This window comes from Notamacropus eugenii, chromosome 7 (genome assembly GCF_028372415.1).
Source record: "Notamacropus eugenii isolate mMacEug1 chromosome 7, mMacEug1.pri_v2, whole genome shotgun sequence".
NCBI classification, from domain to species: domain Eukaryota; kingdom Metazoa; phylum Chordata; class Mammalia; order Diprotodontia; family Macropodidae; genus Notamacropus; species Notamacropus eugenii.
Window position 1 is genome coordinate 155156506 of NC_092878.1, and position 19655 is coordinate 155176160.

The 19655-nt window shown below is 39.9% G+C and overlaps 1 protein-coding gene across 13 annotated transcripts in view; it reads right to left on the reverse strand.

Moving 5' to 3' along the window:
- Positions 1–423: 423 nt before the first annotated feature.
- Positions 424–19655, reverse strand: part of RUFY3 (RUN and FYVE domain containing 3) — a 123814-nt gene continuing 104582 nt past the window's right edge. For 6 of the 13 annotated variants that reach the window (XM_072624439.1, XM_072624433.1, XM_072624432.1 and 3 more), the window contains 7 exons: positions 18473–18570; positions 12651–12770; positions 11109–11208; positions 7471–7550; positions 4824–4851; positions 3682–3750; positions 424–777 (listed from right to left, as the gene is read on the reverse strand). In XM_072624439.1, coding sequence (XP_072480540.1) covers positions 634–777; positions 3682–3750; positions 4824–4851; positions 7471–7550; positions 11109–11208; positions 12651–12770; positions 18473–18570 — 639 coding nt within the window. In that variant the 3' untranslated portion in view covers positions 424–633. Of the gene's footprint in view, positions 778–3681; positions 3751–4823; positions 4852–7470; positions 7551–11108; positions 11209–12650; positions 12791–15260; positions 15583–18472; positions 18571–19655 lie in introns of those variants that run through there. The other 7 variants (XM_072624440.1, XM_072624442.1, XM_072624441.1 and 4 more) reach the window with 5 other exon arrangements.

Sequence of the window (19655 nt, forward strand, 5' to 3'; positions counted from 1 at the left end):
AGCCATATTTCTAAATTTTTTGCTATTTTGGCAGAAAAAATTTAGGCCAAGAGCAAGAACCTCTTGATGCTATAAGTAGATTAAAGAAACTGCCACCTTGTGTTAAGTACATTCAGAATATATAACCAACATCCCTGAGGTCAAGTTCACAGTTGGAGAAAGATGATTAGAAGGGTTGGGAGGATGAACTCATCAGCATCTGGGGGTGGAAAACGATGACCTTTATCATTTGCTCTTTCTTGGGCCTGCTAATTCAACAGGTCTAAAGGAAACTTGGTTGTCCATCCTAAATTATTTTTCTCTCATGGTTTGAATAATTCCTTCAGGAAGTAACCTTGCTTCAGTTCCTAAGCTTCTCTGGCCATGTGAAGTCATTCTACACAATAAATATACTCTTGAAGGGAGGGCACTCTGAAGAAGACACAAAGGTCAACTGAATTTTTATTTGTCGTCACTGTGGAAGGAGGGAGGGCAGTTCTGAGTGCTCCTAGCGCCTACCACCCCTTCCTGGCTCCTGTGACTTCAGATGATTCTATTTGTCTCCAAGTCCTGGCTGATTCTAAGGTTTGACCCTCAGCCCAGGTGTGCACCCACCCCAGATGAAGCAATGCATCTACATTTTGGTCCCCAGCTTTAGGATGGGCTGACCGAGTACTGCTTCAACAGGCGGTCATGACAAGGATTGCAAACTCGCTCCGGGTTGATGCTGGAAGGGAGAGGCAGCTCGCTGGCTGAGCAGGCCTCGCAGAAGGTACCTCCACAATTCTTGCACACATTCTACAACCAAGAGTAAAGAGGGGATAAGTCAAGCAGAAATCAGCAAACAGAACAGTGAACAGATCAGTGGGCACTTTCTATGCACACTCCTCATACTAGGAAACACTTGCCTTGTGTCATCTGCAAATGAGGACAATGATAAGTACACACACTTACCCGATGGGAAAAGAACCCTTCATAAACTTTAAAATGCCATACCCAGAGGCAGTGGGGAGGAGTGAGAAGAGAACCAGCCCTTGAGCCAGGGAGACCTAGCTTCAGATCCTGTCTCTGACATATACTGGCTGGCTGTGGGACCCTAGGTAAGTCATTGAAACTCAGTAGAATTCTACTTATTTTGTGAAATTTTTATGTAAAAAAAAAAAATCTTAACATTCATTTAAAAAGATTGAGTTCCAAATTCACTCCCTCCTTCGTTGAGAATCAGACAAGCAACAGGATATGCCAGTCATTTAACCTCTTAAGCAGCTGGTAGCAGAGGTGCCCATTGGAGCTGCCTACATGGATGGAATGAGATCTGGCCCCAAAGCACAAAGAGCTGCAAAGGTTTAGGCTTGTTAGAGACTTTCACTATGCTTACAACCAATGCTGAGTACATCATTAATTATTTATACTAGTAGCAGCAGGTAGTAATACAGTGAAAAGTGGCAGATGACTTTTCTATTGGTATTATAATGCATTACATCTACTTATCTCCCCCTAGCTTAGGGGGATCTAATTATGTTTATCTTTAGCCAATATTAAAATTAGTTTCCACTTCTGAGCACACACATACCAACCAAAGGTAGGGCCTACGCACTGACAGGGAATGAAAGTTTGCCAAGGACAATCCAGGTAACAGTCATCGTGATCCCACTACTCAACACTTTCTTCAATGACTTCAGTGACATGTTGGTGGTAAAACAGTCAAAGTCAAAACCAGAATTTGGAATTCTATGTGCTGACCCTTTCCAAGGTTAAGAAGAAAACAATGGGTAATATCAGTGGCTAGCCCTGAGAAGGCTATTCCTTTTTTTGTTTTATTGTTAATTGTTATACAGTACCATCTTCATTTCCAGAGATTCCTAGTGACCTTTCCCTATTCAGCAAATTTACCACTTCTTGCAGGTGCAGCAAAATAAACCAACACGTCAATTATGCCACATTATACACTCATCCCCACTGCCATCTTTATAAAGAAGGGAGGGAGGGAGCTTTTTTGAGAACATACTTCTCTCCCAACACTCTTCTCCGTTTGACTTTGCTGTGCATAACACCTCACCCCACCCCATTCTGAGTCTGTGTGTCACGTTTGTGATATTCTCACTTTAAGACACAGAGGAAGAACTACTGCAAGCCATAGTTTGATGACTCTTCTTTTAAAGCATTTTCTTCAGAAATGAAATATACTTGGAACTTTAGGTACATGTGCCTCTCCAGCTCCCATTTCTCTGAAAATTTGCTTTACACTCCTCTACCAGTCTTCCTTCAACTCAAATCTACCACTTACAGAAGTGAAAAGGCAAATATCCCAGATGACAAAAAATCTGCCAATTACCAGTCTGATGAACAGAACTCATTTCATATCTTTGTGCAGTTTCCCATAATAGGTAATAGCTATACATTCACAAACTTACCTCCCTGACCATGGGGAAGATTTGTGAAGGGACATGTAACCATGTGCCCAACAGCTCTAGGTAAGGAGGTGGTCTTGGATAGAAAGTATAGGCATGTCTGTCTTCCTCATAAAGTAAGAGGTGAAAAGACTGAAGGAATACCTTCCTACTCTATCAGGGACAGGGATCTAATTCTATTTATCTTTAGTTAATACTAAAATTAGTTTGCATCTCCTGAGTGCATCAAATAAAAGTGGAAAAGCTGACCTGCCAGTGACCTTGGAATGAAATCTAAGTATTCAGCACCTTTTTAGATGGTTCCCTTCTCTCCCTGAAGGGATGGGAAGAGGGAATGCAGAAGAGACTGAAAAGAATCAAGGTGGGTCTGTGTTAGGTAGCAAGAATGTGACATAGGGAAAGAAAGGCTCCGTTTGGAGCTAAATAAATAGGTATGAGGGGCTAACTCTGGGAGAGGAAGAAGGGGTGTCTTGGGCATGAAGGCATGACAATGTGGGTCTGTCAGGAGAGACTCCTTCTAGTTATGGCCAGAGGAAGATAAGGAGTCATTTACTGACCTGATGTCACAATTTCCAAAAATTGAGAAAACAGCATTTGAGATAATTTCTTGGTTAAATTTTAGAGTGATTTTTTAAAAATTTGATTGTTATTTGCTTTAAATATTACTGAAATTTCCAAATATATACTCCTTCCAAAGAGAAATGCTTTAGTACATGGGTCAGTATCAACTGTGATGTTTGAGCCAAATGTAATCTCATTGACATTGAGAATGGAGGCATAGGGAGTTGACCACTTTGGTCAGACTACTGTGATCAGTCTAGGCACCAAAGAAAAGTCATTAAAAGACCTTAAGGACACGAAGGTAAGACATTAAACAGGTTGGAGAGTATACAAGAGGGTGATGGGGTGATGAAACCCCATGAGACCATGCCATATGAGGACTGGAGGAAAGAATTGGGGTTAGACAAGAGAAGTTGCAGAGTTACTGTTGTCTTCAGGTGTTTGAAGAGAACAATTGATTTGTTCTTTTTGGCAGAAATTAGAGGAAGAGGCAGAAGTGACAGAGGGATAATTTTTGGCTTGGAGTAGGAAAAAAATCTCTTAAAACACTTGATGTTCAGGAAATAGTGAGTTCTCTTTTCATTGGAGGATTCCAAGCAGACTCTGGATAACTACATGTCTGGGGCTCTGGTAGAGTCCAAGGTTTTCCCCAGATGACTCCTCCAAACCCTTACGTTCAAGTGCCAAGTCATTAGGGCAACATGCCCATTCCTCCCTGAGAGTTCATTACCTTGGTCATGCTGTCCTCCTCATGGCAGAGTTGGCATTTCTGTGGCTTTCCCAACAGGAGTGGTTGATCCTAAGGTGCCAACATAGACAGCTGGTTAGTTCCTCTTGGTTCCAAGTACATTCTTTCATGTTCCCTTCTCTCCTTTAGCCAAGCATCCTTGTTTTTTGTTCAGTCCCTACACTATGTAAGTCTGAGTCTAGCTAGGGAAGGCTTTACAAAAAGGGTTGTTCTGAGGATCAGATGAGAAGCTAGACAAAGCACACTACAAAACTTAGGAAGTTACATAAAATGTCAGCTATTATTAACTAGATTCATCGATCCTTCCTACTAATTAAGACAATGGGCAAAATTTCCATAGGAAAAAAATCTTTTAGACCAGCTTATAGACCACACAATTCTAATTGTTAAATATTCACATAACTTTCCTTTTGTGTGGTGTTGCACTCTCTATACACCCCACCAGGAATGGAACCTAAAGTATTATGTTGATATAAAGGGTTATATCAATCATAAGGTATTATATTAATTATATTAATCAGTACTAAAGCATGGTATTAATTATAATAGTATGTTATATAAATTATATTTTATTAATTGGTTGTTTTTTCAGTTATGTCTGACTCTTTGTGACCCTATTTGGAGAGGAACCTATTTGGAAAAGATACTGGAGTGGTTTGCCATTTCCTTTTCCAGGTCATTTTACAGATGAGGAGACTGAGGCAAACAGGGTTAAGTGACTTGCATAGGGCCACACAGCTAGTTGAACTCAGGAAGATGAATCTTCCTGACTCCAGGCCTGGCACTCTATCCACTGTGCCACCTAGCTGCCACGTTATAAATAAGCAAATAGTATAAACAGCAAATGGTAAATAGTTAGAGTACAAGTGGCTGATAGGCCACAAACAAGTGACATCCTCAGGGCTGATGCACCAGTTCTAATGGGTTAAGGTGAGCCAGATGCATCTTGCTTTGCATTTGGCTGAAGTGTGTAAGCCTGACATGGTGGTGTTCCCGTGGTGGGCTAGAGCCCTGTGTCTCCCTCCCACACTATCTTGCTTCCTAGCTGGGTCTATTTCAGCCCACTTAAAATTTTAGGCAGGTGCTGTGAAGAATTCTCCATGGCCAAGAAAAGAATGGGTTACCTGCTGATCATCAGAGTGAGGCTGCCGTCTAGAAAGGAAGAAACCCAAAGGGAAGTTAGCAAATCTTTGTCCACATCTAGACGGATGAGAACTCAGAGATCAGATGCTCTAAAGTCAAGAAGGCAAGGTTCCTTCAGGCTGACGTCTATGGGGCATTTTCATCCTAGCCTCACTCACAAGGAAAGGACACTGGCTGTTCCCTCTGTGGTGACAATATACACCCATATTCCACTCTTCAATTTCAGCTGATGGCTGGTTTCCTTTCTACTGGGAAACCTTCCTATTTCACCTTTCTCTTCCAATGGCAAGACTGCTTTTCTGTTGAATCACAGAAAATTAAAGCTGGGAGAGATCTCAGAGATCATTTGATCCAACAACCTTATTTAAAAATGAAGAAACTGAGGCCCAGAGTGGTGTAATGATTTGGTTAAGGCCAAATAGCCAATTAGCAACAAAGCCAGGATTAGAACCTGAGTCTCCTAATTTGGTTACTGAGATTCTAGGCTAAAGAGAATGGCTCCTGTTCTTCCCTGAGAAGGCAGTCGCTGGGTCCCAGCTACCCTTTAAGGCCCCTGGACAAATCATCTGACTTGGATACTGACTCTTCTGGCAGCAAAGGATATAGAAAAGAATGAGATCTAGCACCGTGAATAGGAGTGGGGGATGGAGGAAAGAGAGGGGTGTATTGAAATAATTGGATAAAAAATGGAATTTGAGGGTGAAAAGTTTATTCATCTAAAAAGCCAGTAGCCAATTTTCCCATCATCTGCTGTCCTATCCCTCCATCTTCCATCCTAGAAATTGTGTTTTAACACAAGAAAAACAAGTGTGCCAAATTGATATAAAAATATAATTTTCTTTAAAATAAAAATTTTCATCACATTATGCTATTTTATTTGCCTCATGGGAAAAAAAAAGAAACAATTCACTCAGCTTGGTCCTTCAAAGGATTCTTAAATCCCGGCTCTTCTAGGGTTAATAAATAACAGCACAAGACCCTTCCCAAGGTTTCCACCCAAAAATTCTGATGTTATCTGATCTCAAAAAAAAAAAAAAAAAGGAACATTTCATAAGAAAAACAGCCTAGACCTTGCTCATCAGTAATTTTAAATAACAACCAATAATAAATGGGGATATGCTTGGATTAGAGTCTGTAAATGCAGATGCAGAAGAACCCTGACCAAGTCTAGTGGAGACCTGGATTGTGGTTTGAGGTCTTGGCTAAGTCTAGGAGCAGAACCATCAGACTCTGGACGAATGCTGGTTCCATTACCCTCAGGAAATCTGGGCAGGTTCTTGGTTCACTGGGACTAGAGTCAGGGCCTCAAACACTTATTAGCTGAGTGACTCAAGGCAAGTCACTGAACCTGCTTGCCTCAGTTTCCTCAACTGTAAAGCAAGGGGATAATAGCGCCTGCCCTCCAGGGTTGATGTGAGCATAAAATGAGCTAACATTTGTAAAGTGTCAGCCCAGTGCCTGGCCCATAACAGTCATTATATAAATGTAAGCTGTGATTAGCATTATTACTGAAGTTCTGAACCAGGCTGGACCCTAACGTGGACATCGTTGTCTTGGGCTTGGCCTTACTTTGAGTCCCCTTGGGATTCCAGATAGAATAAGGGCCCTTCTGAATTCCTTCTCAACACCTCATTGCTGCAGAGGACAGTGTAAGATTAAGATTCTGAGCTAGAGAGGCACGTTTGGGGCTGGTGTGAAGGACCCTAGAATCAGTCTGGACTCAGAGTACAGGGCAGGGATAGCCAGAGAAATAACGAAATGTTCCAGCCTAGCACCTTGTTAGTCCTCTTTCCACTGGGCTGTTCTTGCTCCAGATGACACAAGAGTGTTCTGGAGATTAAAGAAAGGCTGAGAAAGAGCGAGACAGAGAGAAAGAGACAGAAAGACAGAGAGAATGAGAACAAGAACACTGGGCAAGAATATACATCATGTATTATATAACTTTGTCCTACCATCTTTTCCCTTGTTCTTATACTCACGACAGCCCAGGGGCTCCCAGAAAGTATAATCACAGTTTTCTAAGTTTTCTTTCTCAGAGGACAGTCATGAAAAGCTGCCCTTGCCCTCTCTGCCCCACCAAGATAGAACAGATACGCCTTTTGGTGTTGAACCAGATGGAAACCCAAGAGAACTGAAATAGGCCAGCCATTCCAGGGAGCTAAAAAGAAAGGAAGGAAAGGGGCACCTACCTCAAGCCCTGCCCTGCTAACTCCACATTACAGTGACCATGAGTCTCTGACAAGTCACTCCACCTATCTAGTGGATAAGAATGCTCGTGCTAAGTTCCCTCCTGACACCTACTGAAGGTCTTTGATGAGCTCTTTGGGGACAAACATAAAAATAAGCCCAGAAGCAAAGTGAGGCAATGAACAGGTTGCCTTCTTTCCTCCTAGGGCAGTAAAAGGTGGCTGGTATGAGGGCTGAGGCTCAAGGTAGGAGGGGAATGTCCTAGGGACCAGTTCAAGTCATTCTCTTGAGTTTATTATTTACTTCCCACATCTCCAAAGGGATTTTCTGGCTTATAAACATGAACAAAAAGGTCAGTTCCTGGCTTATTCCAGGAAAAACGATGAACAGACCCTCCCACCTCAAACCCCCATTAAAAAAGTTTTATAGTTTAGTCAATACTTGTTAGGGAGAACTGTGTGGCCTTCTTCCAAGGGCTTTTTTAGTTTATCATTTTCCTCTTGGATTTTATGCTTCCCGTCCTGCCAAAAGAAAATAGCCCAGTTTATCAATTAATCAGGACCGTACACAGTGATGCCACAGACCTTTTTCATTTTCCCCCTATGTGCCCTTAAATCTGAATATGAATTGAATAAGGTTAGGGCAAAAATCCATCCTCCAAGGGTGAGATCTCCAGAACAGGGAGCAATCTATACTTTGCGGCAATATCCTGAGAAATTATTCTATCACAGTTTGTACTAATTGAGATGAAGACTCAATCCTAATGGAGGTTCTGCTGTATTGAGGGAGAAAATGTGGACACTTACAAGCAGAAAAACAAGGTTAATTTCCAAAGCAAGGGGGTTGGAATGGAAGAAAAGGCAGTTGCCGTTGGAGAGGCCAGGCAAGACCTCAAGGAGAAGGCTATCATGTAATCTGATAATAATGCCAAAACTATGTGCCACAGCCCTGTTTCCCTTTCAGATTCTTAGACTTCCATAACAGGGGTTTTCCCCCTTTGATAAACATGAAGGATCAACAGTAAAAAGTTCCAATTGGCTTTTGTGCAAAAGAGTTGAGACTACAGGCAAAGTTGTGCTCATAGCTTCCTACCTTGGAAGCTACGCATTTGGACACAAAGATGTCCAAACAGGGATCAATGATTTTAATGGAAGTTGGAGGGTTTTTTGGTCCCCCTGAGGGTTTATAGCTTTTAAACCTGTTACAAATTCCTAAGTAAAACTTATCTCTGCATTGGCTCTCTCAAAAGAAAAAGTGTCCCAATCTGTATTCAAATTCTCTTTTCTGTCAGGAGGTGTGTTCAGTCATGAGTCCTGTGGATTCATGGCTAGTCATTCTGCTACTCCAAGCTCTGCAGTCTTTCACAGCTCATCATCGTTACAATGTTGCTCTTACTGTGCGTAATGTTCTCCTGGTTCTGCTCACTTCACTTTGCATCTGTTCATACAAGTCTTCCCGGGTTTTTCTGAAACCATTCCCTTCATCTTTCTTCTAGCACAACAGTATTTCATCACCTTCATATACTACAACTTGTTTGGTCCTTCCCCAAATGTTGGGCACAGCTCCAATTTCCAATTTTTTGCCACCACAAAAAAGCTGCTTTAATATTTTTGTGCATCCTTAGAGTTTGTTTTGTTTAGGATCAATCCTCTTAATCCTTCTCCCTTTTAGTAACCTATTTCCCTTTTCCTTTTTCCTTCCTGTTACCCTGTTGAGTGAAATGTATTTCTGAACCCAACTCTGTGTGTATGTGCGTGTGTTCTTCCAAATGTCACCCACTCCTCCCACCTTTTTTTTTCTGTATGTATATCCTTCTCACTGGCACATTCTGAGAATATTTCCTAACCTTCCTCTCTCTTTCACCCTCATAAATTAATCCTTTCCCTCCCCCTTTTCACGCTTTTAAGATCATCAATATATAACAGAACCACTGTCAAGTCCTCTAATTAGGCACCCTCTGTGCTAAAGGTCTGTGACCTTTGATGATGATAGGATTTTGAGGGATTAAAAATGTATCATATTAGAATACAAACAGTTCATCTCGGTTTAGTCACTTACATCCACTCTTAACATTTTAAGTTGTCTTGACTACTGTGTTTGCATTTCAAAGTTTCTTTTTCTTTTTTTTGGAGGAGGGAAGGCAAGGCAGTTGGGGTTAAGTGATTTGCCCAAGGTCACACAGCCACTAAGTGTCAAGTGTCTGAGGCCATATTTGAACTCAGGTCCTCCTGACTCCAGGGCTGGTGCTCTATTCATTGCAAAACCTGCCTCTCCCCATTTCAAAGTTTTTATGCAGCTCTGGTTTTTTATTATGAATTCTTGAATTTTCTCTATTACATTAAAGATTTATTTTTTTCTGTCTGTATGAGATAATATTCAGTTTTGCTGGGTAAGTTATGGTTGCTTAAAAGGATAGATCTTCTGCCTTCTGAAATGCTGCCTCCCAAGTCCTCTAAGTCTTTTTACAATGGTGGCTGATATATTGTGTCATCTTGACTGATTCCTGTGTCTCCTTGAAATATCTGTTCTTTGACCTGGAAGTTCTGGATTTTGGCTACAATGTTCTTTAGAGTTTTCTTTTTGGGATTTTATTAAGGAGGTGACTCATGAATTCTAAGAGATCTTGGTATTTTCTCCTATGATTTCTTAAAATAGGATTATTTGGCCATGGCTTTCAAGTAGTCAGATGATTCATAAATCACCTCTCCTTGATCTGTTTTCTAAGTTAGTTGTTTTTGCTCTGAGACACCTTATATTTTTTCCCCTTTTTTCCCCAGTCTTTTGACTTTGTTTTAATATTTCTTGTTTCATGAAGTCATTAACTTCTATTTGGAACATTCTCAAAATCAGGGAGTTTGCTGCTCAGGGATGATTTTGTATCTCTAGAGTCAAACTTTTCCTTTTCCAATTCCCCCCTTCTACAACTCTCATTTCTTTTCTCATTTTTCTCTAGCACTCTCATTTCATTAATAAAAACATTCTCAGCTCTTTTAAAAAATTCCAGAAATTCTAATTGAATTTGTGCCCAACCTGTGTTTTCTTCTGAGGTTTCACATGTAAATGTTTCGGAGTCACTCTCCTCTGAGTTTTTCTCTTCAGAGTCCCAGTCTCTGTAATAGGCTTTTTGCCTGCTCATTCTCCCTGGCTTCACATTTTATATTGGGGGTAGGCTACATCCACTTCTGGAGGGAGTGTCTGGGCTTTTCTTCCTGCTCTCTTCCTGGGGTACTAAGTATTATGTTATTCCAGAATCTCAGGACAGCTTAGGCTGGGGACCTGCAGAGCTTTTGGGGCACCTAAGTGGTCTGATCCAGGGCAAAGTCTGATTTGCTCCCTCCTGATCTGAGCTTTACCAGTTCCTGATCTGGGTTTGGGTCTGAGCAAAGACCTGTGGGCTTGCTCTGTGTGCAGCTCCAGTAGACTACTGCTGGACTCAGCCACTGCCTGCCATCTGGAAAGCTCTGCCGGATCAAGGACAGGATTGTAGACTCCTCTTTAATCTGGAATTCCTGCCTTTGTTATTCTGTCCCTTGTGTAGGCAGATCTCTATGTTTTATGCCAACCTGACTTGAGAAAATGACTCACTGTGATTTTTTTTCTTGGATTTCCTGAAAAAAATTTAGTACAGTGCATTTTTTTAGATCCATCTGGAGGAGTAAGGGTGCAGAATACTTCTTTCTAATCTAATACAGTGTGTGTGTATATATATATATATAAACCACACTTTGGGAAAAGAAAATAAATACTACACTACTGAAGATACCTCTAAACATCCCCAAAAGAACAAGTTTGCTCTCTTTGAAGCATCCCTAGCTTCATGATGGGAAGGAGAGGACCCAAACAGCAATGGGGTAGTTCTCCAAGGAAAGATCTGAAGAGTGGGCCTAAGAGGTGAATAACTTGTCTGTGCGCTCTTCCACACTCAAGGCCATAAGAGAAAAATTGGTGACTCTGACCAAGTGCACTGAAAGAGTCCTTCCTCCTCTGCCTGGACTCCCACATCCCCACTGAGAAGTTGTTAAAGGCTAACCTTACAGGGTTAAAGAACTAAAAGACAAGGCAATCACTACAAGTGTTACCATTTTGGGGTCTGGCTTCAGTGGGGTTTTCTGTGTAGCATGCTGACTATTTTGTAATCTTCTTTCTCTTTCGCGTTTCAGCTCTAGCTCAAGGTGGCCCCTGGTAGAAAAGGAGAAAGATCAGGCTAAGAAGACAAATTGTACCCAAAAACCAAAACCTAAAGATTATTTTAAAATCTTGTTCATCTAACAAAAAGAAAAAGAAACCCCCAAACTTTTTTCTCTATCTTTTTTCTTCAATGAAAACATTCTAACATTCACATAGTTTAAAAATGAACACATTTCCCCTTAAATTTAGAAATGATGTATTCAAGGCAAAGGAGATAAACTAGTCAACTCAAGTGTGTCCTAGGATTTAGACTAAAAAGAAATTCTTAATCTCAAAAAGTTGTACTGACCCTTTCTTTCAAATTGTGATCAGTATGATAAACTTATTATTAGCTAGTTTTGTCTAATCACAGATTCTAGTGCATAAAAAGTGGTTAGAGACACATCAGAGGGGATTTGTGAGAAATCGCTATACAACACAACAGAACTAGGAGCAAACAGCCAAACAATTACTGAACATAATTTAATCTTTCTTCAATGATCCAAAAGCCTATTCTGGATCTTAAAGGACTTCAAGGCTACCACTGAACATTAGCATGGGATAGAAAATGGAGAAGGTTCTGATATTAAGGCTCCTAAAATGCCAGATAAAAGAGTATATAACTCAAGGGGTTCTAATACTAGAAGAAAAAGGCATATCATTTGATTCAAAGATATTATAGTCTTACTTTGTAATAAAAATCTTCATCCTACCATCTCGATCTTCTTTGGAATGTTATGGATTGTTTGGACTGTTAACAGATGAAACTCAGTCCTTTGAGATTTTCTTAAATTTCTAGTCCTTCTAGTGATAACCTAGTGTCTAGGACCTTTCATCACTGCATTTCACTATCACCGGTTTCTTTTGCTATCCTGTGTATTTTATTTTTTGCAACATGAACAACATTCTGAGAAGAGGTCTAGATGCTTTGGCAAACTGCCAAATTGGAGAAATGGGATCACAGCACAGATAAAGGTGAAGAAGAACCTCCTATAACAGCATGTAGACCTTTTCTGTGTCTATGATAAGAAGATATTTTACCCAGAGTCCCATTTCATATCATTAAAAGAACTTCTTAAAGGAAATGCTCCTCCATACAACTATATACCAAGTACCCCAAATTAATTGTATAGTTTGTAGACCTGGCCAGAGCCAAAAACTGAGACTTCCATTGTCTTCCCAGGTCTATCTCTGACATGTTTTTGGTTCTAGGAATGTAAGTAACTTGGCTATTCTTTGCCCTTGTTTCCTTATCTGTCTTTGCTTTCCAATGATGCCAGCTAGAGGCTAGATGAACAAAGCATGTTGAAATCTTCTGAACCTGGAGAAAGACTCTCCACCACTCTCCCAGCTAGGCTGAATCCCACCTGCCCTACCCCTGCCTCCCACTGCCTTGCCATTAACTTCCCAACGGCCACCCTCCCAACCCCATGACTCCAGATCCCTCTGTTCACCGCTGCCTGAGGAGTGCCTCCACTTCCAGCTGCAAACTGTTGATCTTGTCCCCAAAGTCCTGCTTGAAAAGGCGGTTGTCTTCCTCAGCAGACTGGCGGCCTCGCTCAGCCTGGCGCAATCTGGATGTGAGCCACATGAACTTAGATAAAAAACAAAAGCCATGGTGGGGAGGAAGACCAAGCATAGACCACAAAATAAAAAAAAAAAAACAAAAAACAACCCAGAGAGAGAGAGGAGGGAGAGAAGAAAATAGGGAAAGGGAGAGGGGAGAGGAGAGAAGAGAAGAGAGATAGAGAAATGGAGAGAGAGAGAAGATGAGAGGGGAGAAGAAGGGCAGAGGGAGAAAGAGAAAGAGAAAAGAGAGACAGACGGACCAAGGTCACAAGAGGGAACAAAGCATATGTTATGGGTAAAAAAGAAAATAAAACTATGGGGAAGATGAAAAAACATTCTTAAGAAAGCAAGATGTAGGTGAACCAGGCAGAAGAGGAGCTGATTTTCCAAGGATTTTTTATTCTATTACTACATTTTACAGCCATTAGATGATCAACAACAAAACATCACTTTAAAAAAATCCATATCCAAAGCAAACTTCAACTACACAGTAAAGTCAAATCTGTTTTTTTAAATTTATTTTCTAATATGGTTCTATGTTACATTTCAGCTTTACATGTGTAATTAGAACTTGCAACATCAGGCGGCCCTCCTTACACACTCCCCCCACCCCCACCCCATCAATCACCCCTTAGCTTAACTTCATTGGCCATTCTACGTCCAAACACCTACCAGGTTCTGAGATGATTATATAAACAAAAGATCTGTCAGGAAGCCTCCTCTCTCTTTTGGGAGGAAAACCCTCTTTCCACCCCTTGGAGAATCCACACAACCCTAGCCTCTCTAGACCCTCAGATGAAGGCTCTTATTCTCCATTGGCTATGACTCTGCACACACAGTGCAGAGTCTAAAGAGGGGCATCAGGGAGCCTCTGTAATGACCAACTGAGCAGAATGCCCGTGACCTTGGAAGATTTCTGTGTTGTCTGTAGTTTTCGATGCCTTCTTCTCCTTGCCTCCATTCCCCCAAATACACCATACATCTCAAACTGAGGCTAATTTAAATTCACCACCACAAAAGGCTGATGAGGACAACTGAGAAAATTAGTATTATTATTACCTAAGTAAAATTACAGGGATGAACTAAAGTCAAGACAGAAGGCTCTCCCCTTCAACAGGCCTGACCACAAGTTTATGGCCATGTGCTACCCTGTGAAAAGGTACAAGCTCAAACAGGAGGGCGTAAAAGAGCCTCCTCCCAATCCCCAAAGGGAGCTGAAATGCTCCTTATGAGGACCTGTTCTGTATTCTAGTGTTGTAAATCTCTCACTTTACATTCAGCAAAACCAGGTTAAGAAAAATGTCACCAATACCTTCTGAAGGAATTGAATGCTTACGAAAAGCCCACCCCAGAACTCAAACCACATTTCTCAAAGTAACTTATTTATAGGATTATTTACAATCTAAATCCAAAAAAAAGGGCCTTGGTCTGTGGTCTCTTTTTAATATTAGACAGAAGAGACCTGTTAATGTTCCTTATGGAAACCTACTGAGTGGGGACATTCTCCCGCCTCTACCCCTATTCCCAGTTAGTAAATTTGTAAAAATGCAACTTAGTGTTAAAATTCTGCAATTCCTCTCTTTCCTGCGTTAACATCTGAAATGTTTGCTTAACATGTAAATGATTTTGTTAGTTTGCCAGGTACTCCAGCAAAATTCCTATTTTTATTAGGCGACAGAAACTCAAAAGCAAAAAAAAGTAAGAAATATCTGACTGAAAGGCAGCGATATCATTTCCCCCTCTGGTTCGCCAGCTACTCTGAGACAAGGACTGGTGGATTCAGGACCCTCCATGAGGCTACAATGGTCCTCCTGACCACAGGAGATATAGCAGAGGGAGTCTGCAGCCTGCCCCTTTCCTGGAAGAGGAGGGTTCTTGTACAATAGCCCCTCTGTGGGATTCCTGAAGAAAGGAAAAACTGCTGTAGTTTCTAGAGGGAACAGAGGTAGAAGGTGATGCAAAGGTAAGAAGGGACTTACTGAAGTTTCCATGGTTCATGTGACTCTAAGACACCTAAGCTATGACAGCTTGTCTCTATGCACTGGAAAGGAATGTTAAGGATGCTTTTGTTTATTTTTTTAAGTCACTAAGGCAAAAGAGTTGCGAGCAGTCTTAGTTATGGAGAACAGGACTGTGGTGAGATATCTTATCCTTACTCGGTTAAACGTGATGAACAAAAAGCCAAAGAATAACGATTTAGGACACACACACATACGCCACACACACAACTAGTCCCAGAAACACCAAAGGCTCCAAATTCTCCATCTCTCATTTCACGACAAACAATGTGATAGGAGAACAGAGAAAATGAGTCTGGTTGTTCATGAACTGGCCTACCGCACCCTGACAGGAACTCTGCACCTAGGATCTGATAACATTAGAGACTGTGATGTCGGTGATATGCATCAACAGTATACGTACAGCCTCTAATTCCTTATGTCTTATTTTATTGGGTTGTTTTTCTCATGGTGTGTTTATTTACTGGCCAACTCAGATGTTGTTTAACAAAGTTTATTGACAAATAATCAGGGAACTTATATACCAAATTTTCTAGTTCTGGAAAAAAAAAGAGAAAGAAAACCCAACCCAAAAGATTTTTAAAAATTCAACAAATCCCAAGTCAAGTTTGGATGACGTTTTTACATTAGGAGCTCCAAGTTTAAACTTATAACAAATTCGCCAATTTTTGTCTTTTGCAACTAAGTTATGTAGTGAGAGCTGCGAGGCGGCCAGTCGCAAAATCCCTAGTGATGCTTTGGGATCAGCTTGCTGGCTGCACAGTTTAAGGTTTTTGCCTGTTTCACCAAATCCTTTTCACTGGATTAGGAAGAAATCATAATGAAAACGGAAGAGAAAAGGGAATATGAAAACAGACAAAAAAAGAAAGAGGAGAAAAGATCAAGTCAGCTTAGTGTTAGATGGGAACATTCTTGTTATTCAGCTTTATCTGCTACATACCAGACCCAAACTGATAGGATGCAAGAATTCAAGGCTATAAGACACTAAAAAACCAATCTGGTTAAAAATCACATCCAGAAGCATGCCATCAGTCTGCAATCAAGTCCACTCACATTATGTGCTTCAAATTCTCTACCAGTTTGGAACCATTAAATCAATATTAATTCTATTTAAATCAGTGGTCTCCAAAGTGGGGATATAAATAAGGCAATCCAATAAAGCATGGGAAAGAAAATGTTAGAATTTCTATTTTTTTTATTTAAAAGGGAAAAAACCCAAATACTTTACAAATCTTTAATCTATTGAACCTAGTGACCATACTCAGTTTGTATGTTAGACGGTTGTGCTTCATGAATAGTGTACAAGGTAGCAGGGAGCAAAAGGAATTGCTAGTGGTTTGTTTATTTGGCTCTGGTGGACCTGACACTCTGCAATCTGAGAGTCGATTTACTCCCATGGGCCACAGAAACTGCTACTTATCTCTAAGAATAAAATGGGCAATTACAGAAGCAGTGGTTTGAATGGTCAGTCTGAAAAATCAGCTTAGAGTGAGGGGCTTGAAAGAAACTGAGGAAACATCTCATCATGGTTACAAAACAGAAGGAGAATACAGAGAAAAGAAAATGGAGGTATTTTCTTTACTGATACAACCATATTTACTTTTAAAATGTTTCTAAGATGATGAAAAAGATTCTTAAGAAATTTAGCTTATTTGGTATCTTGAGTGAAATGAATGATGGAACTGTTGTTTCCAGAAGAAAGGAGAAACTACTTCCAGCAGTTAAAGTAATGGTAAGAAGTTACACTAGCTATGATCATTCTCATAGCTACCACACTGTCAATATTGATATCTTTGTGGTGATTACCTCATTAGTAAATTATATAGGTAGCAGTGTTAATATTTATTTAATTCTAAGAGATGGGGTTTTTATAGACAGATATACAGCTGCTTATAGGGAAAGAAATTTGTCCAGTTTGTTAAATAAGCCAAAGTTAACAAAATGGAGTGGAGGTCCTAAACGAATTATAACTTGATGGAGCTGCTGCAATTTCATAATGAATATGGTAATGAGGTAAGCAGCACAGGGTGAGGAGTTGGGAACTAATGGGTGACGAGTGTAGGGAACCTCCTGACCCATGTTAAATGGACTTACAATATTAGACCTATTATGAGAACAACGCTGTTAGACAAGGTCAGACAGAAATTTCAAAATTACAAAGATTCTTTGAATTACAGATTTATAACCATTATTGTTAACAATGAACCTCCCTAGAAGTGAATATCGTTACTTAAGATACTGACAGAATGAAGCTATGACAGTTAGAAAAATGCTTAAAAACTAAGCTCTGTGGTTAAAATCTGTGTCACCCATAAAAGACTTCATAGACACATACATAAAAATTTAAGAAAACCTAATTCTCTAACCAGTCTGCAAGTTTCCCAAAAAAAGAGCAGATTTTGAACTCATTTGTTAAAAAAAATCATACCTTCTCACTAGCTTGTAAAAACAAATGATGGACATGAAGAGTGGCAGAAATTAACTAGCTGAATTTCAACTAAAGCTTGTACACGATTGGTGGATTATATCACAAAATCAGCATCGGCTTATCATGTATTTCTTCCATTTGAATCTATTTATATTTTTGAAGTGTGTCTGACTTTGAGTTTTCAGGTATTAAAACCATGAGTAAAACTTAAAACCTGACTATAAAACTGGTACATATCATAGTGTTAAACTAAGATTTTGTATTCCACTTTCTCAACTACACTGCTCTACCTAAAAGATATTGACATTAATATTTTTAGTAAGAACAAAAAGAGTTTTTCTTGTACCATTCATCTTTATCTCAACCTTTTAAAGTTCCTGTTTTTTGTATATTTATAAAGTATGTACTTGTATAGTAGTGCACGCTTATTTGTAAATAAGCATACAGATAATTGAGGAGGTGTACACAACATTTTAAAAAATTTTCTCAGAAATATTTGGAGACCACTGCTGTAGGGGTTAAGCTGGTGACCATTTTATTCAAAGAAATAAGAATGTTTAACAGTCAGCTTTTCTGCCGCATCATCACTTAACATTATCAATGTAACTCAATATTAGAGTTGAGGAGGCAACATGGGATGGTTTAGAGTATGGGCCAAAAAGTCAGGAAAACCAAGATTCACATACAGGGCGAGTCATTTAGTTTCTTCAACTGAGCTGCAGACTAGCTGCCCATTGACTCAATAATGGAAGTTTCCTCAGGAGAAGTTCAGATAAACCATAAGACATTGTGCAACGTGAGAACTGATTCACTCCCACAGATGACAGGTATTGTTACTATTACTCCATATGGATAAAAATACACAGGTATGTTTCAAGCCTCTCTGAATATTAATCATCACTGTGAGAAGCTTTGGTCCCTTGAAACAGGAGCAACTAAGGGAAATTCATTGCACCAATTAATATTGCTGTTAATGACAGTGGATAATACTCATGGATACATGTTTCTTAAGAATGTTCTCAGTAAAACATCCCTGAAAAGGCTTAAATAAGCCACAGGTGTGAGATCTTGCTTTAATCACTTGACAAATACTTGACTTACCAATCAAGCAAAATTCCCACACTAGAAAAGACCTGTTGTGTTACTTTCTCTAGTGCTCTGGGAAAACAATGGCTGAGCAGCCTGTCCATTTGAAGAACACAATCCTCATTAACCTGACCACTGACCCCAGTGTATTTTGTTAAAGAAAAATCACTTTTACCTCTGTTCCAGTTGTTTAATGGTAGTAGCCATCTGATTGGTCTTCTCCTCCAAGCGACTGTTCAATTCGCTTTTTTGTTTGACTCCCAAATCTGAACTCTGTAAATTTAAAAAACAAAAGAAAAACAATTTTAAAAAAATCTATGGAAAGTAGCAGGTGTTAATAAGTTAAGTAGCACATGGTAAAGCGTCAGGAACTAAGAAGTTTTTGGACTGAATGATTCCCTGAGAGGTAGAGACCAGGCCTCTTCTTAAGAGTGTGGTAAGTTCACCATGAGAGACATTTAATGGCCGATCAAATACAGACTGAAATACTGATAAAAAGCACTTTTTGCAGTAGCATAGGAGTGGAAGCAAAGAATATGCCCATTAGTTGGGGAATGGCTAAAGGAATATGAACTTGAAAGAGCATTACTGAAATATAAAAATGATTATGAAGGGACACAATGAAACATCTGGAGACTTCTATGAACAACATGTATCAACAGGGTGGAGAAAGAAGAACCAGAAATATATATATCCATGACAATTCCAACAATAAAACACAAAGAATAAATAAAAACGACCAACTTGACCCTAGGTAAGAGGAAAAAATGCATTTCTCATATTTTCAGTGGTGAGGGACAAACTGTATGAAACACTGCACACTGTTAAGATGTGTTAGTTAACTTTTTCTCAAGTGCTTTTCTTGCTTTATTACTGAGGGATGTCTCTGATGAAAGTTAGAAAGGAGTCTATATAGAAATAAAAGTGCTACATAAACAAAAGATAAACTAAAAAGAAAAACCAAAGCAATAAAAAATAATCTATTAAGCTATCAACATGTGAAGTTCCTAGTGCGTGCTGGTTGGCTCTCCGAGGTGGGAGAGATATGGGGTAATGAGGTACATGGTGAAAAGAGGGAAGGATTAGCAATGAGGGGTATCAGGAAAGATCTTATTTAGAAGGTAGAACTTGATCTGGGTCTGGAACTTTGAAGAAGAAAAAGGATTTTAGAGGCAGAGGCTGAGAAGGAAGCAGATTCTAAGACATGGGGAACAGCCAGACCAAAGCCCCAGATGGAGCTCTGTGGATGAGGAACGGCGAGAAGACCAGACTAGTTGTCTCACACTGCGCATGTACAATAAGGCTGGAAAGACAGGCTGTAACCAGGTCAAGAGGAATCAGAGCAATTTGTGTTTAAT